This window comes from Neoarius graeffei, chromosome 15 (assembly GCF_027579695.1).
Source record: "Neoarius graeffei isolate fNeoGra1 chromosome 15, fNeoGra1.pri, whole genome shotgun sequence".
NCBI lineage: Eukaryota > Metazoa > Chordata > Actinopteri > Siluriformes > Ariidae > Neoarius > Neoarius graeffei.
This window is the reverse complement of record NC_083583.1, coordinates 73,705,984-73,731,670: the sequence shown is the minus strand read 5'-3', so window position 1 is coordinate 73,731,670 and position 25,687 is coordinate 73,705,984. Positions and strand designations below refer to the sequence as shown.

The 25,687-nt window shown below is 40.9% G+C and overlaps 1 protein-coding gene across 2 annotated transcripts in view; it reads right to left on the bottom strand.

Moving 5' to 3' along the window:
- Positions 1 to 25,687, bottom strand: part of prmt3 (protein arginine methyltransferase 3) — a 190,591-nt gene that overhangs the window by 70,026 nt on the left and 94,878 nt on the right. For both annotated transcript variants that reach the window (XM_060941852.1, XM_060941853.1), the window contains exon 11: positions 2,361 to 2,439. In XM_060941852.1, coding sequence (XP_060797835.1) covers positions 2,361 to 2,439 — 79 coding nt within the window. The remainder of the gene's footprint in view (positions 1 to 2,360; positions 2,440 to 25,687) is intronic.

The following is a 25,687-nucleotide window of genomic DNA, read 5'->3' as shown; positions in this document are numbered from 1 at the left end:
ACTGTATATATTATATTTGGTACCCCTTTAAGATGAAAAAACAGAAATCTGGAGCATGCATAAGTATTCACCCCCTTTCATATGAAACCCCTAAATAAGAGCTGCTCCAACCAATTCACTTCATAAGTCACATAATTAGTTGATTAAGATCCACCTGTGTGCAATCAAAGTGTCACATGATCTGTCACATGATGTCTGTATAAATCAACCTGTTCTGGAAGGACCCTGACTCTGCAACACTACTAAGCAAGCAACATGAAAACCAAGGAGCCTCCAAACAGGTCAGAGACAAAGTTGTGGAGAAGTATAGATCAGGGTTGGGTTATAAAACATATCCCAAACTTTGAATATCCCACAGAGCTCCATTAAATCCATTATAGCAAAATGGAAAGAATATGGCACCACTACAAACCTGACAAGAGAAGGCCCCGCCCACCAAAACTCACAGACCGGGCAAGGAGGGCATTAATCAGAGACGCAACAAAGACACCAAAGATAACACTGAAGGAGCTGCAAAGATCCACAGCAGAGACGGGAGTATCTGTCCATAGGACCACTTTAAGCTGTACACTCCACAGAGTGGGCGGGGCTTTATGGAAGAGTGGCCAGAAAAGTGTCATTGCTTAAGAAATCACGTTTGGAGTTTGCCCAACAGCATGTGGCAGACTCCCCAAACACATGGAAGAAGATTCTCTGGTTAAATGAGATTAAAACTGATCTTTTTGGCCATCATGGGAAACGCCATGTGTGGCACAAACCCAACATACTGAGAACACCATTCCTACAGTGAAGCATGGTGGTGGCAGCATCATGCTGTGGGGATATTTTTCATCTGCAGGGACAGGAAAGCTGGTCAGGACTGAAGGAAAGATGGATGGCACTAAATACAGGGCAATTCTGGAGGAAAACCTGTTGGAGTCGGCCAGAGGTTTGAGACTGGGATGAAGGTTCAGGGCCCAGCAGGACAATGAACCTAAACATACCGCTAAAGCTACAGTGGAGTGGTTTAACGGGAAACATTTAAATGTCTTGGAAAGGCCTAATCAACCTCAATCCAACTGAGAATCTGTGGCATAACTTGAAGATTGCTGTACACCAACGCAACCCATCTAACTTGAAGGAGTTGGAGCAGTTTTGCCTTGAGGAATGGACAAAAATCCCAGTGGCTATTTTATTTCAAAATTATTTGCCAATAGAATAAGACACTTTTAAACCTGAAATGAGTAAAACAGGCTGAATGTTCGATTTGATTTACAAAAATCTCAAAATGAGGAATATTAATAAAAATGTTCTCATATTCAAGATATTTTCATTTGCTAAGGTCTCATTTTTTACAAGGAAAAACAAACAAACAAACAAACTACTACTTACTACAGCTACTTATTGCACAATAACAACAAAAGCATGTATATAATTTTTCTAGCATTAATGCAAACCATTTTTGGAAACAATAGGCCTATAAATGAAACATGCGTCATTATGCATCTTCAGAGAGGATGTTTTTATTTACCCCTGCCTGCGCGTACATGTTCCATCAAGGGTCTAACAGTGGTGTACACTTTAGGTTGTTTACTACATTTAGTGCACACCACCTGAGGTTCAGCCACAGAAAACAATGGCGTGATAAAGCAAATATAACGTGGCAAATGTCCTTCTTTACATATTTACTCAAGAAAGCATACCGCTGTATGAAACCACTGTTCTTCAAGTAAATGACTTTTATATATATATGTATTAGGGGCGGCACGGTGGTGTAGTGGTTAGCGCTGTCGCCTCACAGCAAGAAGGTCTGGGTTCGAGCCCCGGGGCCGGCGAGGGCCTTTCTGTGCGGAGTTTGCATGTTCTCCCCGTGTCCGCGTGGGTTTCCTCCGGGTGCTCCGGTTTCCCCCACAGTCCAAAGACATGCAGGTTAGGTTAACTGGTGACTCTAAATTGAGCGTAGGTGTGAATGTGAGTGTGAATGGTTGTCTGTGTCTATGTGTCAGCCCTGTGATGACCTGGCGACTTGTCCAGGGTGTACCCCGCCTTTCGCCCGTAGTCAGCTGGGATAGGCTCCAGCTTGCCTGCGACCCTGTAGAAGGATAAAGCGGCTAGAGATAATGAGATGAGAGAGATGAGATGAGATATATGTATTAATGCTCGCCTGCTTAATAGTGAGAGTGTGTGTGTGCGTTTTTTAGCTTTGTGGTCCTGTCCTGTAGACCTTGAGTCTACAGTGTGAATCACTCCAGTGCTGCCACATCAGTGCTCAATGTTGTTTATCAAACCGTATTAAAGCCGACTTTCATCGCAGAACTCCATGATGCTTTCTTTACTCATGAAGACTCCTACATTTTGTCTGCTGTGTCCACACGGCTCACCTGAACCTCCCTCTGCGAGGTATCGACTCCTGGCGAAGATCACTGAATCCAGCATCGACTCAAACAGGAGGAAGTATCCCTGTACAGAAATGCAGAACTCTTAAAATTATAAACACACAAACGCACACTTCATGACATAATAACGCACAAACGCGTTTCCAAAGCTGTTACTGATTAGAGACTAAAATTATATTAAGGAATCAAAAATCAGACAACTGAGTAATAAGCATAATATATTCTAGTACAATATTATCATCAAGTACATGTATTCACGGGCGGCACGGTGGTGTAGTGGTTAGCGCTCTCGCCTCACAGCAAGAAGGTCCGGGTTTGAGCCCCGTGGCCGGCGAGGGCCTTTCTGTGTGGAGTTTGCATGTTCTCCCCGTGTCCGCGTGGGTTTCCTCCGGGTGCTCCGGTTTCCCCCACAGTCCAAAGACATGCAGGTTAGGTTAACTGGTGACTCTAAATTGAGCGTAGGTGTGAATGTGAGTGTGAATGGTTGTCTGTGTCTATGTGTCAGCCCTGTGATGACCTGGCGACTTGTCCAGGGTGAACCCCGCCTTTCGCCCGTAGTCAGCTGGGATAGGATCCAGCTCGCCTGCGACCCTGTAGAACAGGATAAAGCGGCTAGAGATAATGAGATGAGATGAGACATATATTCACATCTGCTGCTGCTATCACTAATATTAATATTATTAGTGCAAATACTGATGTTGATCTTATATCTACTACTGTTTCCATCCACAGCCTCTGTATATATGATATTGTAAAAGCTCTTTGCTATCCATCACCATGAGGTAATGGCCCGGTCCCAGAACACCCATAACTATAACTACACCTATAACTACAGCTATGACGATCCCTCTGCCTGAATTTAGTTCCAGTCTGGAGCAGAAACACCACAACTATAATATCGCTTGGTCCTGACACTCAGGGAAATAAACGCATGCAACCGATTTCATATGGATAATGCATCACGGATTAAAAAAAGAAGTCTAAAAGCAATTCAATGTTTGGACTGCCGAAGTTCATAATTAAAATATCTTACCTGCATTTACATGTTTACTTTATTAATTTGCTATTGATATTTCACTGAAAATAATCACATATCTGTGAATAAAAGATCCGTGCTTTGTATTAAATTTTTTTTATTTTCCTGGAATCTGTATTCCGTGACTTCATAATGCAACAAAGATGTACAAAGATGCCCAGGGAAAAACAGCACATGCTCAGACAACGTCACATGGAAACAATTAACTGATTGGTCAAATGTTTTAATGGATCAGGTCCAGGCCTGGAAAAATCACTCCAGAAGTATGTCTGTGAAGATTCTCAGTCATCCAGGTCATGGTATACTGTGGGTGGTAAAAGAGAGCAACTGGACTTGCTTGAAGATTCTTGAAGACGTTTCACCTCTCATCCGAAAGGCTTCTTCAGTTCTGTCTGACTGGTAGGGAGCATCAGGTATTTATCCTCTCATGGATGAAAAGCTCATCTAAGGTGTCATTGAGTCATCCTGTTGGTGTGGGTCACTGGGGGCTGGTTGTGAACGGCCGTTCACATCTGCTGCTGCTGCTATCACTAATATTAATATTATTAGTGCAAATACAGCCGTTCATAACCAGCCCCCAGTTGACCCACACCAACAGGATGACTCAATGACACCTTAGATGAGCTTTTCATCCATGAGAGGATAAATACCTGATGCTCCCTACCAGTCAGACAGAACTGAAGAAGCCTTTCGGATGAGAGGTGAAACGTCTTCAAGAATCTTCAAGCAAGTCCAGTTGCTCTCTTTTACCACCCACACTCCAGAAGTAATCTCACCGATACGGATAAACCCAGCCCTGGGCTATAGGGATCGTTATCGGTCTGGTGCAATGAGCTCTACGTAAAAACCTGGAGAGATCATAGCCTAGTCCCAGCTGTAGAGACGAGTGAAGCCATCTGGCCGCCATATTACCACTCACATCACATGTATTTGGCTTGTTTGTTAAATAGTCATATCCCCAAGAAAAGTATCTCTTGACTTTTTATTCCCTTTCATTATCTCCTCTCATTATCTCAACTTCACCGACATTCCTTACATATCTTGATAGCAATTTTATATATATATATATATATATATATATAAAAGAGTGATTCCACGCTTATGGGTACTGAAATGGGGACATGAACTTATTTTTAAAAATTCACCTAAAACCATTTCTTTTTTTTACCATCAGGTCACAAAACATGTAATCTTTAATGAATGATATGTTAAAAGATAACTTTAATTTTCTGAGATGTAATAAAAACATTTATATGCCAAAGTCAGAACGTAACAGAAGTGTTGTGGACATATATATTCTCAATTTTAACAATGTAGAATTACTTTTTGAAACATAGGAAGGTGATGTTTTAGCAAATATAATTAATAAACATGTGTAGTAGAATAAACATACACATTCTTTCAATAAGATTAACATGGTCTATAGCTAGATTGTAATTAATTTGTAACAGACGCGAGATGGACAATCGTAACAGAAGTAATGGAACAGACATCATTTTGGAACTCATAGGCTTGACTTCGGCATATAAATATGTTTTTATTACATCTCAGAAAATTAAAGTTATCTTTTAACATATCATTCATTAAAGATTACATGTTTTGTGACCTGATGGTAAAAAAAGAAATAGTTTTAGGTGAATAAGTTCATGTCCCCATTTCAGTACCCATAAGCGTGGAATCGCTCATATATATATATATATATATATATATATATATATATATATATATATATACACACACACACACACACACATTATATATATATATATATATATATATATATATATATTTTTTCCCCTATCCACATTCACTCAATGAGCAATCGCGTGCTCTGATTGGCTACTCTACTACTAGGATATCAGCTCATATACTGTGAGTAGAGAAAAACAAAATGGCAGAGCGCATCAAGTCAGACAGATCACTTTGTCATTAAGTATTTCAAAGAAACAGAAGCAGCTAAATAAAAGAATATAGGGTTTTTTCCCCCCCACAATATCTCCTGTTCCACACTCCAGCCCAGTCGGTGGCGGTAGTGCACCTTTAAGTTGGTTTGCCAACCGGCAAAAAACCCGAAAGTAGAAGAAGAAAAACAAAACGGTGGCGCATGTTGCTGAACCAACCAAGGATGAAATAAAAACTCTACTCAAAAACACAACCCCCAAAAAATACAAAAAGCAACAAAATGTGGAATAAAAAGTATTTGACGGTATCTTTTTTTATTTTTCAATAATTATTTTTATTATTATTATCGCATTTTTCACAAATTGCTCGTCATTTCGCCGGTTTGTTTACATTCTAAGCGGAAATTATTTTGTCGGATGTTTTATATAAAGTTTTTATTTATTGAATTTGCAAAAAATAAAAATGCTGTTTCTCAAAATCCAGTGAATGTGGATAGAATATTAAACAATTATTTCACTCACTCTGGTCATACATGGCCTATAGACAGCTTGATGCTACGTGTCTCATCGCCTATCAGCTCATGTACGACTCGATTTCGTGGATTAACTGTTTTATATTATATATAATTTCCCAATTTAACTCATATTTCCTGATCAACGGTCAGTAAATATAAACATGATAAACATCTCCCATTCACTTTGTACAGGAAATCATACATCAAATGCTGTCTGGGAAATAAGCCATTGACCGGGAGATGTGACCAACCTTGATTTAAGAATGCTTATCAAAATACTTTGGGGGCAAGGATCACTGGAGGAGTAGTACCTTTCTGGTTGGCCTACTTGGTGTCCCAGACTGGTCTCCCCAAATCCAGCAGCATGTGACGTGCAATATACGGCCAATCCATCATCAGCAAATGGCCACTCCACCTAGCCACTCACATGCTGAAGACCATCTGTTATGGGTCTCCACGCCGCCCCTAGTTTATGCAGAACGCAGCGGATCTAGGGGAGTAAACCCCAATAAAAATTCATGGTCAGTCCCTGCTTGGGCTAGCCCACTGACCCTTCAACCATTAGCCCCTTTGGATTAGTTGTGGTGATTTGTGTCTCTATATGATTCCACTCTACAATCTACTCACTGGGGATCATAAGTATGGAAGAGGGCAGCCTGCTTGTGCAATGCTCGGAGCTAGCAACCCTTCGCAGTGTAATTCAATCCGCTACGGACCCAATGACACCTAATCAGCAACTACATCACCAACACCTGCGTCGTAAATCTGAACAGCATAACAGCAAGCATGATGGACCTCGGGTAAAGCCTTGTGGACCCCGTGGTCCTGATCAGCCCGGATCCACTTGCAAGGGCCCACAACAAGTTAAGTTAGCTTGTTGGAACATCCGGACTCTGTCTGATGCAACAACATCCAAGTGCCAGGCTCCAGAGCGCCGGTCAGCTTTAGTTGCCTTAGAGCTAAAGCGCCTCAACATCAACATTGCTTGTCTCAGTGAGTGCCGAATACCAGACGAATGTGAATGATGGAAGGACTGTGCCAAAGAAGACCTTAACCTCTTTGGGATTTACAGCCAGTCCTGGTACCAGCACGCCCAGGATCGCCATGCTTGGAGAGACCATCTCCTTGCCGGGAGACAACTATGCGAAAAGAAACTTAAGGGCAGAGTAGAATCAAGAAGATGCAGAAGACATGAAAGGGCTGGATGGGTCCCCCATCGTCAATGACTGACGGGGACCTTAAGTAAGTAAATAAGTCAATATACTTGCACTCGATTTAAACTAAAATCATGCCATTAAAATAGACAATCATGCCCACTTTGTCAATGAATGACCGTTCCACTCCGCGATGTGAGTGGTAAGATGGCGGCCAGATGGCTTCACTCTGACGAGCCATCCGACTTTGATGAACTCTCCAGAGTTTTACATAGAGATGACCACCAACCACAAACTGCAGGGGACCGATTTATTTACAGTTATTGTGATAGTTGTAATTATTGGTATTGTGGGATCGGGCCTTAATTTAACAGAATCATGGTCAATCAAGAAGATACTTAAAAAACAACATTGCCATGAAGTGCACACTGTCTACAGACGAGGTGAGGATGGTGATGGAGCTGAAGAAGAATCTGATTTGTTTACACAAACTGTATACCATCATCGAAACCACAACTGGAACTATTTTGTGGTCAGATGAGACCAAAACAATGACAAACATCAGACACCGACCATGAAATATAGATGTTTTGAGGCTGTGTAGGTTTTAAGATGGAAAGGGTTTTTCAGAAATTAGATAATAACGAAGAGCTTCCTGATTTATTGGTGTCTCTAAAGGAATTATAAAATTGTCAGTAATTGTTTTTCCATCAGATCACATTTCGGTCAGCTTTTACAAATATGATTATTTTATGTCTGTTTTATGTTTATATGCAATATAAATCAAATCAATGTAACCACATTATACTGCAAAAATATCTTAGCAAACATGCTGATGTTAAGCTGCACAGTTTTTCCCCCCGAGTCAGCATCAGAGCTACCATCGAGCTAGGACCATTTTCACAGGATTCTGATGAGTTTCTTTGACGGCCCCTAGATATTTTAGCCAAACCCCTGTCTGCCTTTGCCAGGAGGTTAGGATGTCATTGTGAATGTTTGTGGGGACCCCAAATAAATACACTGCAACCCCGCTATGAAAAACTCTTACGAGGAACTTTTGCATATAACGCACTAAGTTTGTGTCCCCTGCCTTTAGTGAGAATGAGTCTAAAGGCCTCTGCATGCTCTTGCGACAAGGCTTTCGCAGATAGCTTTTCGCAGACAGTTGTAATTTATCGTTGAGCGGGGAGTAAAGGCGTGCGCGATGTTATTCACCGGCACAACGCAAGGGGGCGCAAAGTCGCTAGGAGTAGATGGTGGGTGTGGTTAGTGGAGTGTTTATCCTCCGGTTACTTATAATGAGTAGAACTTTTTTTTTTATAATGACTAGAACTGGAGTCGTATAGCTGTCCGTACTTCCTCAATCAACCGCTCTTCATGCTGCTCCATCTTCGCTCGTGTTTTTAAAAATGCCGGTCGTGAAAACAAAACAAACCGGGAAAGTAGGGAAGCGGAAGTGCGTGTACAGTGGATGTAGAGTGGACCAATCAGAGCCCTCTTGTCTGCGACGCTGTCTGCGAGGCTTCTGCGGTAGTCACAATTTTTGGGAGGTGCGTGCAGAGCATCTGCGAAGGTGGGGGGGCTACGCAGACACTGTCTGCGACGCTATCTACGAGGACTGGGTTGTCAGCATAAATTGGCCTTAAGTCTTCAAAAACAAACCATCACTGTGTCACAGCCACACGCGTTGGTGCTCGGAGTGTGCAGCGCCATTAGGACTACTTACAGTACCATGCACCTGTTCCAGATTAGAGTGCAATCACAGCGCACCCTTATAAGGACTCTAAATACACAGACTTGGTGAAGTATTCACACTGTATCGACTGTCTCATGTTACTAAGCCTTGTATCCGTGTATTGCCTTTCTGGTTTTGACTTTGTTTTGTGTATTTGGACTCCGCCTTGTCTTTGCCACTGCAATTCTGTTTGTGCCTCGCGTGACCATTACACGTTTCACGGCCCTGCCTCTGTCTTACGTTTTTAAACTGTTTGCCTGCCTGTTTGTAAATAAACACTCTTCCTGGAATTACAGCCTTCATTCACCTGCTTTCATGACACACTGAGCCATGCGCTCCTCTTCCCACCAGAGACAAACAATAAGTAATCAAATCGGCAGTTGAGTTAACAATACGTGTGAATGTCATAAAACAAAGGGTTAACAAGTCTCGCTTAGGTGTCCATCACTAACAATTATCGAGAACGGTAATCACAGGATCGATAAAAGGATGAAATGACTGATGACACTGCTAAACTTAACACCTAGTTCAAGTGTACCGGAGGTCTTTTTATACCCCCCTCTTCGCCCAGCCCAACAGCATGACATAAATGACATCATCGGGGATTTGCAACACATGAATGAACTGAATGGTGAAGATTGAGAAAACACAGCGAATGGACACTGACTATGATACACCGTTAACCTCCATCACTTCCAAACAGATGAAGAAACCAATCATCACCTCTATTCATGATCCTTCAACTCAGTCAGTGAACTGCGATAGTGACTCGGAAGGAGAAATTCATGACAAGGAAAATGTGCCTAAAATTTCATAAATAACGTCAGTGTTTGGTGTGAAAAGTGATGCCATTACAACAAGAAGACAGAGTCATCTATATTCCCCGCCCTATATACCAAGTTTCAAGGTATTATTTGTCACATTTTTCAAGTTCTGCTGCAGGAAACCAACCCGACCTCTTTACACTGACCTCAGCAGCCAATGGCATAAACCCACTGGACCTTTGGTCCAGGTGAGCTAAACATTCTCACATTTCTTAGTATCAAAAGGCCCATATACAACCCCGATTCCAAAAAAGTTGGGACAAAGTACAAATTGTAAATAAAAACGGAATGCAATAATTTACAAATCTCAAAAACTGATATTGTATTCACAATAGAACATAGACAACATATCAAATGTCAAAAGTGAGACACTTTGAAATTTCATGACAGCAACACATCTCAAAAAAGTTAGGACAGGGGCAATAAGAGGCTGGAAAAGTTAAAGGTACAAAAAAGGAACAGCTAGAGGACAAAATTGCAACTCATTAGGTCAATTGGCAATAGGTCATTAACATGACTGGGTATAAAATGAGCATCTTGGAGTGGCAGCGGCTCTCAGAAGTAAAGATGGGAAGAGGATCACCAATCCCCCTAATTCTGTGCCGACAGATAGTGGAGCAATATCAGAAAGGAGTTCGACAGTGTAAAATTGCAAAGAGTTTGAACATATCATCATCTACAGTGCATAATATCATCAAAAGATTCAGAGAATCTGGAAGAATCTCTGTGCGTAAGGGTCAAGGCCGGAAAACCATACTGGGTGCCCGTGATCTTCGGGCCCTTAGACGGCACTGCATCACATACAGGCATGCTTCTGTATTGGAAATCACAAAATGGGCTCAGGAATATTTCCAGAGAACATTATCTGTGAACACAATTCACCGTGCCATCTGCCGTTGCCAGCTAAAACTCTATAGTTCGAAGAAGCAGCCGTATCTAAACATGATCCAGAAGCGCAGACGTCTTCTCTGGGCCAAGGCTCATTTAAAATGGACTGTGGCAAAGTGGAAAACTGTTCTGTGGTCAGACGAATCAAAATTTGAAGTTCTTTATGGAAATCAGGGACGCCGTGTCATTCGGACTAAAGAGGAGAAGGACGACCCAAGTTGTTATCAGCGCTCAGTTCAGAAGCCTGCATCTCTGATGGTATGGGGTTGCATTAGTGCGTGTGGCATGGGCAGCTTACACATCTGGAAAGACACCATCAATGCTGAAAGGTATATCCAGGTTCTAGAGCAACATATGCTCCCATCCAGATGACGTCTCTTTCAGGGAAGACCTTGCATTTTCCAACATGACAATGCCAAACCACATACTGCATCAATTACAGCATCATGGCTGCGTAGAAGAAGGGTCCGGGTACTGAACTGGCCAGCCTGCAGTCCAGATCTTTCACCCATAGAAAACATTTGGCGCATCATAAAACGGAAGATACGACAAAAAAGACCTAAGACAGTTGAGCAACTAGAATCCTACATTAGACAAGAATGGGTTAACATTCCTATCCCTAAACTTGAGCAACTTGTCTCCTCAGTCCCCAGACGTTTACAGACTGTTGTAAAGAGAAAAGGGGATGTCTCACAGTGGGAAACATGGCCTTGTCCCAACTTTTTTGAGATGTGTTGTTGTCATGAAATTTAAAATCACCTAATTTTTCTCTTTAAATGATACATTTTCTCAGTTTAAACATTTGATATGTCATCTATGTTCTATTCTGAATAAAATATGGAATTTTGAAACTTCCACATCCTTGCATTCCGTTTTTATTTACAATTTGTACTTTGTCCCAACTTTTTTGGAATCGGGGTTGTACATTACTTAATCAAAACAAAAAACAACTTTCAAGACTATACCACTCATAGTTTTCAAGTTCTGCTCTGGAAATAAAACCTACCCCTAAGACTAACCTGAGAGACCAAGTCTGAAATTGTTTCCATGGAAACATGAAAAATTTAGATTTCTCAAATTTCTTAGTATGAAAAGGCACATCTACATCACCTTGTTAACATGTATACCAAGTTTCAAATCCATATCATGAATAGTTTTGGATATACAGTGGTGCTTGAAAGTTTGTGAACCCTTTAGAATGTTCTATATTTCTGCATAAATATGACCCAAAACATCATCAGGTTTTCACACAAGTCCTAAAAGTAGATAAAGAGAACCCAGTTAAACAAATGAGACGAAAATATTATACTTGGTCATTTATTTATTGAGGAAAATGATCCAATATTACATGTCTGTGAGTGGCAAAAGTATGTGAACCTTTGCTTTCAGTATCTGGTGTGACCCCCTTGTGCAGCAATAACTGCAACTAAACATTTGCGGTAACTGTTGATCAGTCCTGCACACCGGCTTGGAGGAATTTTAGCCCATTCCTCCGTACAGAACAGCTTCAACTCTGGGATGTTGGTGGGTTTCCTTACATGAACTGCTCGCTTCAGGTCCTTCCACAACATTTCCATTGGATTAAGGTCAGGACTTTGACTTGGCCATTCCAAAACATTAACTTTATTCTTCTTTAACCATTCTTTGGTAGAATGACTTGTGTGCTTAGGGTCGTTGTCTTGCTGCATGACCCACCTTCTCTTGAGATTCAGTTCATGTACAGATGTCCTGACATTTTCCTTTAGAATTTGCTGGTATAATTCAGAATTCATTGTTCCATCAATGATGGCAAGCCGTCCTGGCCCAGATGCAGCAAAACAGGCCCAAACCATGATACTACCACCACCATGTTTCACAGATGGGATAAGGTTTTTATGCTGGAATGCAGTGTTTTCCTTTTTCCAAACATAACGCTTCTCATTTAAACCACAAAGTTCTATTTTGGTCTCATCCGTCCACAAAACATTTTTTTCCAATAGCCTTCTGGCTTGTCCATGTGATATTTAGCAAACTACAGACGAGCAGCAATGTTCTTTTTGGAGAGCAGTGGCTTTCTCCTTGCAACCCTGCCATGCACACCATTGTTGTTCAGTGTTCTCCCGATGGTGGACTCATGAACATTAGCCAATGTGAGAGAGGCCTTCACTTGCTTAGAAGTTCCCCTAGGGTCCTTTATGACCTCGCCGACTATTACACACATTGCTCTTGGAGTGATCTTTGTTGGTCGACCACTCCTGGGGAGGGTAACAATGGTCTTGAATTTCCTCCATTTGTACACAATCTGTCTGACTGTGGATTGGTGGAGTCCAAACTCTTTAGAGATGGTTTTGGAACCTTTTCCAGCCTGATGAGCATCAACAACGCTTTTTCTGAGGTCCTCAGAAATCTCCTTTATTCGTGCCATGATACACTTCCACAAACATGTGTTGTGAAGATCAGACTTTGATAGATCCCTGTTCTTTAAATAAAACAGGGTGCCCACTCACACCTGATTGTCATCCCATTGATTGAAAACACCTGACTCTAATTTCACCTTCAAATTAACTGCTAATCCTAGAGGTTCACATACTTTTGCCACTCACAGATATGTAATATTGGATCATTTTCCTCAATAAATAAATGGCTGAGCATAATATTTTTGTCTCATTTGTTTAACTGGGTTCTCTTTATCTACTTTTAGGACTTGTGTGAAAATCTGATCATGTTTTCGGTCATATTTATGCAGAAATATAGAAAATTCCAAAGGGTTCACAAACTTTCAAGCACCACTATATGCTCTGGAAACAAACAGTGCTCTTTTTGCACCAAACGGCACCAGTTCACATGTTGTTTGATATGTCTACAAAGTTTCATGAAAATATCTTCAGTAGTTTTAAAGATATGGCCCGGAAACGAAAACGTGACGGGACGGACGGAACCCATTTCTATATCCCCGCCAAACTTTGTTTGGGTGGGGGATAATATTCTGAACTTTTGAGTATAATGACCTATTTGGATGCCCCCCCCGCAAGGGGTTTGTTTGTTATCGGAGGGTTGCAGTGTCATTGTTGTGGACATCTCACTTCCTGTATATGAAGCTTCCTGAAAACCTCATCAACCAAAAAGTGCTTTAAAATATTCTGTTAAAAGAGAATGTTTTTAAAACCTTTTTATTCATGACAAAGAGGTTCAACAGGTTTGAGACCAGCATTTTTCAGGAGAAGAAACACTTCACAGGGTGTATTTTGCCCCATAATAATCTGCTAACTGTACAACAAACAAATACATAAATCCATACAATACAATACAACAGAACGCTAATGTTTTAGAGATTCCCATCAACACAAACTCACCCTTTTCACACAGACACACGTACAGACGCAGATTTATCGCCCATGTTCCTACATACATGATTACCCAGAGTGCTCTCTGCCCCCTGTGCCCCCTCTTTGACCCCGGTTCAGCTTGTGGAGACTCCATCTTCTTCCTCTTACTCCATATCTGCTGAAACGCTGATTTAGCCACTGGCTTCGTCCTGAACAGATAAATGTTGAAGAACTGCATCCCACAATCCCCCTCTCCTCCTCACAGCTGTCGGATGTCTCATGGCTCAGTTCCAAACACTTGTATTTGCGTCAGTTATTAGCACAAATACAGTATGACCTATACAGTCAGCTACAGAATTATTGGCACCCATGGACAAGATGGGTGAGGGAGGTAATGGGATGCCCTTATTATTATTATTATTATTAATTAGCTTCATCTCACGATACAAGTTTATTCTAAGAGAGTGAAAAACAGTGCTGAAGGTGTGTCAGCTCTGCGTTCCACTGGACTGATGCCTCTATCTGTATGATTGTTGTTCTGTCTGTTTATATCTCGAACCAGCTGTCATCATGATCGTTCTGTCAGATCGTCTTTCCTTACAACAAATAATCTATCCATCTATAAACAATGTATGCATGTGTGTATCGCACTCTCCCTCAGTCCTTCAGGTCTGTGGTGTGTGTGTGCGCGCGCATATGTGTGTGTGCGTGCATGTCCTTGCTCTCACTCTCTCTGGGTCGCTTTTTAACACACTCAGCATTGGACTGATGGCTAACGCTTCTCCGCTGTGTAATTTAGAACCCAATTTCACACGCGGCTGCTTCCTCCGCAGTGAGAGAGAGAGAGAGAGAGAGAGAGAGAGAGAGAAAGAAAGGGATTGAGGGAGACAGAAGGAGGAAGATTCCAGAAAGCAGAGGAGTGACACATCCCGAGGTACTGAATGCCCCGAGTGGAAACTCGTTTAATTATTAATTACTAAAACAAGGTGTGATCTCCACCTGGCATCGCTGAGAGGTAAATACAGACCCAGTGGAGCGGATCGCAATAATCACACACGGTATTGACTCAGCTCGGTCTCTCTCACACACACACACACACACACACACACACACACACACTGCTCTGCATGTAAACAAGTTGACATGGCTCCTCTACCAGATTGACACGCTCATTATAGCAAGTTAAAGCTAATTTGAAGGCGACACTTGCTTGAATGAAGCTACGTCTCCATCCAGCGTTTGCATTTATTCAAAATCCTTCCAACTCCATCCTTACAAAAGCACCACTAAGGATCCCATCCAATGGTCGACATCTCAAGTGGCACTGTAACACAAGGCTAATTGATTTATTTTAATTAATCTTTGATTATATACACTGATAGCAGTAAACTAGAGAGATGATCATAGTTGTATCTCCCTGCACGGTTAATGTACCGGTGTGCTTTCAAATGTTGGGACAAATCTGGTCTTGAAAAATTCCCCATCTCTGTAAAAAAAAAAAAAAAAAAAACGTTCATATGGGATAAGAACTCCTACCTTTGAGCAAATTTATATACAATGATTACTACGAACGGGCGGCACGGTGGTGTAGTGGTTAGCGCAGTCGCCTCACAGCAAGAAGGTCCTGGGTTCGAGCCCCGTGACCGGCGAGGGCCTTTCTGTGCGGAGTTTGCATGTTCTCCCCGTGTCCGCGTGGGTTTCCTCCGGGTTCTCCGGTTTCCCCCACAGTCCAAAGACATGCAGGTTAGGTTAACTGGTGACTCTAAATTGAGCGTAGGTGTGAATGTGAGTGTGAATGGTTGTCTGTGTCTGTGTGTCAGCCCTGTGATGACCTGGCGACTTGTCCAGGGTGTACCCCGCCTTTCGCTCGTAGTCAGCTGGGATAGGCTCCAGCTCGCCTGCGACCCTGTAGAACAGGATAAAGCGGCTACAGATAATGAGATGAGATGAGATTACTACGAACACTAATATGAACCTGGATTGATCAGCTTCAAACTGTATAGTTTCCGGTTTCTGGAATATTATATTCAGATCATGTGATGGATATCGTATCTAAAGCATGCACTTATTTTAATTACACACACACAAACATAACTGTTGAGTGAAAAGTCATTTGTCAATTTATGACAAATATGATTATTGCTTGAAAATACAGCAATCAGAATCAAATCCAAAAACGAAGATAAATAAAACTAGTCAGTCAAGGTGAACAAAATTAATGGCATCCTCTGATGCACTGCAATGGCTGAGCTGCATTACTGGAAGATTTAACAGTCACCATGCCATGATCAGGAGGCGCTCTTTCACCGTTTAGTCATTTTGGCATTTTTAGCTAGCTCTAAAATTTCTTGATGTCAGATGTTTAACACAGAATCAGCCGTTCCAGTGAGTGGTTTAGCTCCCGTCTCGTAAAAGAACCTAGTTACTGTGAAAATGTCTGGTAATGAAAAACACATTTCAGGTGTGTGAATTTGTAAATTGATTGGCACGATGAAAAAGAAAAGAGGACGTAGAACACAGTAATGACATTTTTAACCCAATCGCCAGAATAATCTACAGCCAGACGGACGATACAGCTGAAAACTAAGCATGTTTACTGAGTTCCTTTGGCTCTACATCATTTAGAGGCTAAAGTAGATTACCTACAGTACAAAAGTTTGGACACACCTTCTAATTCAACATTTTTTCTTTATTTTTATTAATTAAAAGTCACTTCATGTCTTAAAGTCATGATGGATGTCGTTTCTCTTTACTAAGTTGAGCGGTTCTTGACATAATATGGATTACTACAGTTGTAGAATAGGGCTATTTCATTATTTGCATTTTTATAATTTAGTGTTTGATCTCAAACGCATTGAGAAGGCAAGAAACTCGTCCACTAATTAACTTCTGACGAGACACACCTGTTAATTGAAAAGCATTCCAGGTGACGACCTCAAGAAGCTGGTTAAGATAACGCCAATAGATGACTTGCAACCACGTAATCGAAACGTGCTACGTCGTGAGCGTCCGCCATGATGGTGGAGATACAAAGCAACTCGGATGGCAGCCGCTGAAAGCGTGTCTGTAAACAATGCCGAATTTTCTCACTATTCCCACGATTTGAACAGTCAAGCGAAGATTTGATACAAAGAGAAGATAGATATGTGTGGGTTTTGACCCATATTATTTAAAAAAGTCAGACTTTTCTGAAGCTTCTGCTGACCATCGAGTCCCCAGATATCACGTTCTATCTGGTTCTGCTGCCGATGGATCAAGTCGGACCTTGGGCGAAACACAGCCCATGTTCTGAGTGGGCGCCCAGCCTGGATTCCTTCTATCGTATAATTTTGCTGGCGCTCCTCGAAGTGAAATGGTAATACACGTGTTAAAATTATAACAACAAGTGAGTGAAGTACGACAAGAGAACGCTCATTTTATAGCAAAATTCTAGCAACACGAAATAAAATTCTTCCATGATATTATCGAGAAAGCTTTAGAATCTCACCTGAGATAAAATGATCACTGCAAACACGAGCTGTTTTGGTTTTAGCCTCTGTTAGATCAGCCCTGCCGATGCTGTTCAGCCGTGCTCGTCTCCTCTCCGTACTAAACCTCAGAGTTTCCTCGCCGTCTTTCCGAGTCCCGGACGGAATTCTAAAAAAATCGGAACGTGCCACGGTCACGAGTACTGTTGTAACCACGACCATATACAGCACAAAGATATGGCAGAGCTAAAAGAACGCTTAAAGCAGCGTTAAAACAAAGAGAGTTGCTAAAAAACGTGTGACTGCGTTTTGTTTGGAATGTCGCTTAACCCCGTATTTGTATCTCCACCAACATGGCCGACATCCGGGTTTCTGTTTTGCTCTGACGTCACTTGCAAGTCAAGGATAGTGCGCAAAGTGTCATCAAGGGAAACACTGGCGACTATGAATAATCTAAAATACCAAACATATTTTGGGTTTTTATTTAAAAGACTTTTTTGTTTACCATATAATTCCATTTATGTTCCAGATGTTATTTCATAGTTTTGATGTCTTCAGAATTGTTCTACAATGTAAAAAAAAAAAAGGGTCAAAATACAGAAAAACCTATGAATGAATAGGGGTGCACAAACTTTTGACTGGGACTGTATATCTCTCACCACTGTGTAGAACAACAAAATTATGTGCTTGAGCACAAAACACCCTGGTGAACAGTATTACTTGAGACACATTTAAATCTGCAAATTAATAAATAAATAAATTTAAAAAAAATTTATATATATATATATATATATATATATATATATATATATATATATAAAATATAAAAAAGCAGCCTGTTCAGGAAGCGGGGGTAGTGGAAACCGTCTGAAGCCCTGATCTCACAGATTTCTGTTTTTGTTGAAGAAATAACACACTGGCAAACAACTGTTCAAGATTCCGTGCGAATTAGTTTGCAAATTTATATCCTTAAAGGGGAACGAAGTTGTTTTTAAACTTGCTTTATTTCTTAATTAACGTGTTATTCAATTACGTAACCTCATATTGTGACTCGTATTGGCAACGAATTGCAATTAAATATTATTATCAGCCTATCCGTTTTTTAGCCGTGTTGAATTTAGTTCGTTTGGTCGACAGCAGGCGTCGCTCATCCGCGCGATCTTCACGAGACTTGTGCGAGACTTCGAAGCGTGAAGTGACAGCCAGGTGTCAGTGCCGTCATTTTGAAAACTGTTTTCCAAACGAAGTATTGCACAAAAACGAGTTTAAATGACGATTACTGCCTGCTTTTTTCAAACGTTCCTGATTGCTATCAAAACAAACAAAACTTCCGGCTTGATTACGTCAGCATTCGAAAGAGGGCGCGCGCGGCTTTTGACAACGTTAGCAGATGTCGATTGCTTTGATCTCCGCTGTACGTTTTACTTCCGTCCTACGATGTCTCGCACAGGTCTCGACAAATCTCGTTTACAGCTGTTGCTTTGACATACGGACTGATATATTACAGAGCGTATTTCAAACACTCAGAACTTGCTACAGCAGCGACAAAATAGCGATCAAACATGCATTCCGATATTTAATAAAATGAGATCAATAGAATTTTGAAAATAAAAAATTTGCCGTCAGTTCTCCTTTAAAAGTTCCAAATTGATTTATTCCTCAAAAAAATAGAGAAACCACAAACACACCTTGGGTTTATGACTGAAGTCTGAACTAAAGCACAATCCACACTGCTAATGAAATGCTAATGAAATCTGAACAGCAGCACTGAGAGTTGTTAAATGAATTACCCCATTATCGCTCATCATGCAAGGACATAAACACACACACACACACACTTCTGGGCTTGATCCCACAGATGTGAGAAATATCAATATTAAAATGTGTTTCAAAAGTCGAAGCAGTACAGGAGTGTGGTGATCTATCAGGATGACTGTAGACCCTGACAGGGAAATCTGACGCCTCGAACATTTCACATCGCTGAGCAACAGAGGCTCTGAGCTGGCTCAGTAACCGTGAGATCACTGTCAGGGGTTGTGTTAGAGAAAAGTCTTTCACAAATTCTCATCTCATCTCGTCTCATCATCTCTAGCCGCTTTATCCTGTTCTACAGGGTCGCAGGCAAGCTGGATCCTATCCCAGCTGACTACGGGCGAAAGGCGGGGTTCACCCTGGACAAGTCGCCAGGTCATCACAGGGCTGACACATAGACACAGACAACCATTCACACTCACATTCACACCTACGCTCAATTTAGAGTCACCAGTTAACCTAACCTGCATGTCTTTGGACTGTGGGGGAAACCGGAGCACCCGGAGGAAACCCACGCGGACACGGGGAGAACATGCAAACTCCGCACAGAAAGGCCCTCGCCGGCCACGGGGCTCGAACCCGGACCTTCTTGCTGTGAGGCGACAGCGCTAACCACTACACCACCGTGCCGCCCCCCTTCACAAATTCACAGCACAAAAGTAGATCCTGTAATACCTGATTAATAATATCTTCTCAATTCCGGAAATACTAAATCATTCGACAAAGATTTGTCCTATCTGCTCTCTGTTAGACCACAGCCCTGGGACCGGGACCAACCCGATTCAGGGTCTCATTCGGTAATTTGCTTTAGGTGATGTGTTACACTGATTTTTTCCTTCTGCCCCACTGATATTGGGTAATCATGTGGCCTGTTACCTAAAATGGTTTCACAAACCGAACACCACAAATTTAAGATGTGGTTAAACTGAAACGTCTCCCTGTTTGATATAAAGTCCACTAAACACGAGGGATGGGCCATTATTTTAAGCCACATCAGGTGCAGAAAAGCTAAACTGCTTTGCTGACATTTCCAAAGCCAGACTTGTGGAAGCTGCAGTCATCAAGAAGTATGTTATCAACAAAACATCACATAACTTTCGTCAGACTTTACAAGCCTTTTCATCATTATGTGGCTTGCAGTATTAATAAACGTGCTACACAGCTGGGGGGTTTTTTGGGCTGTGATCTTTTCGTATCTGACGTCAAGAAAAAAAACCCCAGAATATCTATTACCCTTAACAAGATTATAATTTCAGTTACTAATAAAAACATAATTATTATTTCAGTTAATATGGTTTTGTTATATAGACCCAGTAGGGTGCATCAGTTGCCCTCACTTTCATAAAATCTGATGCGTTTTTGTTTGGGTGTTCCTTTTCACCAATAAAGACATCCTGTAAAATTGTTTGGCCATATTCAAAAGTCTAATGGTGGCACCATGAGGTTCATTTTTTGCCAAAAAACGCTTATTTTATGTTTTCGCGTAAGGTTTGAATCACAATGTTGGACTCAGTTTATTGATTTATTGTGACCCAGAGATCATGTTAAGAACCTTTGCAAGGGACTGAGAAGCATTAATGTGATTCATAATACATTTGTATTGTTTAAAACAGGGCTTTTCAAAGTGTGGGGTGCGCCTCCCCTGGGGGGCGCCAGAGTTCTTCAGGGGGGGCGCAACGTGAGGAAAAATAAACCAGAATAAGTTACTATTGTGGACATTTAGCGAACTTCAGCTAGCCTTTGCCAGAGACAAAATGGATCGATTTTTAGTACCTAAAGCTACAGTGAGTGAGGAGACAGAGTCTGGGCCAAGCAAAAAAACAGAGCCTCCAGGATGTTGCGATTTGCAACTTCAATGCAAATTCAACCAATCCCCACGAATTCAGGGCGGTGTTGCAATTATATCCAATCACCGCAACTTTCCCGCAAATTTGACCAATCGTTGATGTCGTCTTGAGGTGACGTCGACAAACTACCTTCCGCCTTACTTCCGTGTATACGTTCAAGAGAAGCAGCAAGCGCGCAGTGTTGCCAGATTGGGTGGTTTCAAGTACATTTTGGCAGGTTTTAACATATTTTGGACTGGAAAACGTCAGCAGTATCTGGCAACACTGCATGTGCGAGTCAGTGTTTATGTAGGCTTAAATTCTGTTACTGAAAGTGTGTTATGTTTACAGTGAAGGACTGTGTGCACTTTATTTTTTTACTTAATACAAGAAATTAATGGATGCCAACATTTTTGCCAAAATGGTATTTTATTTTCCATTGTTTAGGCAGCTTCAGCATCATACTGTGAGATTCTGTTCAAATTGTTTTTTTTTCTTCTATGAAGCCTGAGCCATTTATTTTATTAGTTTATAATTATTGTTTAATTTAGTCTTCAGGAGAGACTGCCTGCACACAGTACTAGTATTAATAGTTTTTTTTCTTACATGAAAGCTGAGGCATTTATATTATATTTTAAGGTAACTTCATGTTGTGCTGTGACATTCTATGCACTTTAACTTTTGAACCAACAGGTGCATTTGGATAAGTAAAGCCTATTTTTCTGCATTTTTGTAGTCCTGCTAATCTTTTATATTGGTAAAGATGTTTATAGGACCATTTCTCAGTGTCTTTGTTTTTTTAATCAATAGTTTTTCAGTAATAACAATATTTAACATATCACTCAATTTTAATCACAAAAAGAGAAAATCGCAACAATTTCTCGCAACTTTCACTTCCTCCCGCAATGTTCATCGCAATTTTTTGGAACCCCCCCGCAACATCAGACATTTTAGCCCGCAACAATCACAAAAAAGGCCTGCGGAATCCTGGGGGGACTGAAAAAAGAAGGAAGTATGACCACGATTATTTAAAGTTTGGATTTTCATGGACTGGATCTGAAGATGCTCCACTGCCACAGTGTGTTGTCTGCCAAGAGGTGCTAGCTAACGATGCTATGAGATGTTTAAAATGTGTAAAACAGGATGTTTTAAAAAGCACAGGTGTTTAAAATGTGAAAAAGAAAAAAAATGTGTACAACAACCATTTTTTAAAAATATGAATGGAACATTAAGTATAGCAACAACAAAAATTGTAAGGGGGGGTGCTGTTGTTTATTTGCTCTCCAAGGGGGCGCTGACTCTCCCACACTTTGAAAAGCCCTGGTTTAAAAGTAGTTGAACAATGATTCAATGAACAGCTAACACTCAAACTGTGCTTGATAATATATTTAGAATATGTACTAAAAATGTGTATCTAAGATATTTGGTATACTCTATAAGGTGCCATAATGTTCCATGAAAAGTGATCGAAATTTTGTCATAAAAGTCATAAAATAGCAGCTTTTTCCATAACTTTGAGCTCCTGGTGCCACCATTAAACTTTTGAATTTTGTCAAAATATTTCACCCAGTGTGTTTTCTCACCAAAAGGAACATGAAAACAAAAATGCATCATGATCGGAGGAACTTTTCATTTTTAGGGGGCAACTGATGCACCCTAAGACCCAGGTATGTGCCAATAATGAGATATTATTTGCATCCTCAGCTACGCTGGTCGACGACGAAGTCTCAGAATACATACATTATTGCTTCAAATCTGCCTTATAAAAAACAGTTGTAAAATGGGCCGTCCTAAAATTAAGTAAAGCTGATTGTCCGATAAAGATGCCATCAGCTAACGCGAGGCTGAATGAGCTTGTCCCTCCCACAGACAGCTCACTGCTACGTGCTCACACTTGAAAGGTCTCTCTGTAGTGAACATTAATCGAGGGAACATAGTGTACTGCGGTGTAAACAGTCCTGACTCACCCCGCTTTGTGTTTACGCCTGCCTGAGTGGCCTAGCAGGCTGGGAGTTGTGAAGAGAGAGGTGTCAATCGAGCATGTTCATTAAAATATATTAGGCCACATCAAGATCATTTTCAGAACAAACTGATCTCCGAGTTCAGCTGGCATTTAAGCAACATTTTATCATCACTATCCTAACTTCCTATTGGAATTTACTGGACGTTTTATACAACACTCGAATTTGGTATCAAACGAACTGAATTAACATTTTCCACCACACTCCTCGGGACCTATTCTTTGCGATTACTAGCTCACCCAGCTGACACAATTAATCAGCATTACAGCAAACCAACAAAATATCCCATATCTCGCCAAACACAAAATTAGGATGCAAAACACGACTGGGTAGACCGAATGATTTAAGACAGTGGTTCTCAACCTTTTCTACTTTAAGGCACACCTACAGTGGTGCTTGAAAGTTTGTGAACCCTTCAGAATTTTCTATATTTCTGCATAAATATGACCTAAAACAACATCAGATTTTCACACAAGTCCTAAAAGTAGATCAAGAGAAACCAGTTAAACAAATGAGACGAAAATATTATACTTGGTCATTTATTTATTGAGGAAAATGATCCAATATTACATATCTGTGAGTGGCAAAAGTATGTGAACCTTTGCTTTCAGTATCTGGTGTGACCCCCTTGTGCAGCAATAACTGCAACTAAACATTTGCGGTAACTGTTGATCAGTCCTGCACACCGGCTTGGAGGAATTTTAGCCCGTTCCTCCGTACAGAACAGCTTCAACTCTGGGATGTTGGTGGGTTTCCTTACATGAACTGCTCACTTCAGGTCCTTCCACAACATTTCCATTGGATTAAGGTCAGGACTTTGACTTGGCCATTCCAAAACATTCACTTTATTCTTCTTTAACCATTCTTTGGTAGAACGACTTGTGTGCTTAGGGTCGTTGTCTTGCTGCATGACCCGCCTTCTCTTGAGATTCAGTTCATGGACAGACGTCCTGACATTTTCCTTTAGAATTCGCTGGTATAATTCACAATTCATTGTTCCATCAATGATGGCAAGCCGTCCTGGCCCAGATGCAGTAAAACAGGCCCAGACCATGATACTACCACCACCATGTTTCACAGATGGGATAAGGTTCTTATGCTGGAATGCAGTGTTTTCCTTTCTCCAAACATAACGCTTCTCATTGAAACCAGAAAGTTCTATTTTGGTCTCATCCGTCCACAAGACATTTTTCCAATAGCCTTCTGGCTTGTCCACGTGATCTTTAGCAAACTGCAGATGAGCAGCAATGTTCTTTTTGGAGAGCAGTGGCTTTCTCCTTGCAACCCTGCCATGCACACCATTGTTGTTCAGTGTCCTCCTGATGGTGGACTCATGAACATTAACATTAGCCAATGTGAGAGAGGCCTTCAGTTGCTTAGAAGTTACCCTGGGGTCCTTTATGACCTCGCCGACTATTACATGCATTGCTCTTGGAGTGATCTTTGTTGGTTGACCACTCCTCGGGAGGGTAACAATGGTCTTGAATTTCCTCCATTTGTACACAATCTGTCTGACTGTGGATTGGTGGAGTCCAAACTCTTTAGAGATGGTTTTGAAACCTTTTCCAGCCTGATGAGCATCAACAACGCTTTTTCTGAGGTCCTCAGAAATCTCCTTTGTTCGTGCCATGATGCACTTCCACAAACATGTGTTGTGAAGATCAGACTTTGATAGATCCCTGTTCTTTAAATAAAACAGGGTGCCCACTCACACCTGATTGTCATCCCATTGATTGAAAACACTGGACTCTAATTTCACCTTCAAATTAACTGCTAATCCTAGATGTTCACATACTTTTGCCACTCACAGATAACTGTTAATTGGGTTCTCTTTATCTACTTTCACGACTTGTGTGAAAATCTGATGATGTTTTAGGTCATATTTATGCAGAAATATAGAAAATTCTAAAGGTTTCACAAACTTTCAAGCACCACTGTATTCATATTTGTAACGAGTCGGGGCCCATTAAAAAAGATCCCCAATTATTTTGGCTCATCTATTCTATTAGAATCTAATAATCTACTGTAAAGTGTATTAATGGCATGTGACATCACTCCCTGTTACAGATGGGAGCCCAGGAATTAAATAAATGCAGTAAAAACAAACTGTTTTTAATTATAGGTATTGGATTTAAAACTGTATGGATGTACCAGAAGCCAACATAAACCCATGCATGCGGAACATTCGCAGTCAAAAAGGATTAATGATCCAAAAGTGGAGTCTGGTCCATTAACACAAGAACTTATTGCCATGTTTGTGTTCAGCAAACAAGCAAGTTATTAAAACCAAGAAGGTCACTCAAAAGAAGTGGATATAGAACCCCCTCGATGGGATTAGATCCTTACACGCTAACAAAGAAGGATTGTTCCTGTGAAAGAAAAGTTTACTCGCTAAATTTGACATGAGTAAAATAAATTTTGATCCTCTTGTACCCGGAACTAAATACAAAGACAATAGTCAAGAAAACTATTAATTAACTTAATGTGAAGATAATCAACAGATTTTAAAAGGTTTTTTTTAAAAGATTGTGTATATTTTTAGTCCTTCGTATTTATAATTGTTTGTATCATCTGTCCATGCACGACCCCACCAGCTTTGCTGATCAACTCATCGTGTTTCAATAAAGTAATTAATTCATTCATTCATTAGGAGTTAAAAAATGATCCATCCGTTGAGTTCCCGACGTCTCAAACTACCTGGTGCTGCAGACATCGTTCTACACGGGGACACAGATGAAAACCTGGAAGAGCATGGAGGAGAACAACTTTTTATATGTGGCTGGGTTAAAGATCAGGACACTACAAGATAAATCCTGGATTGTTTCTGC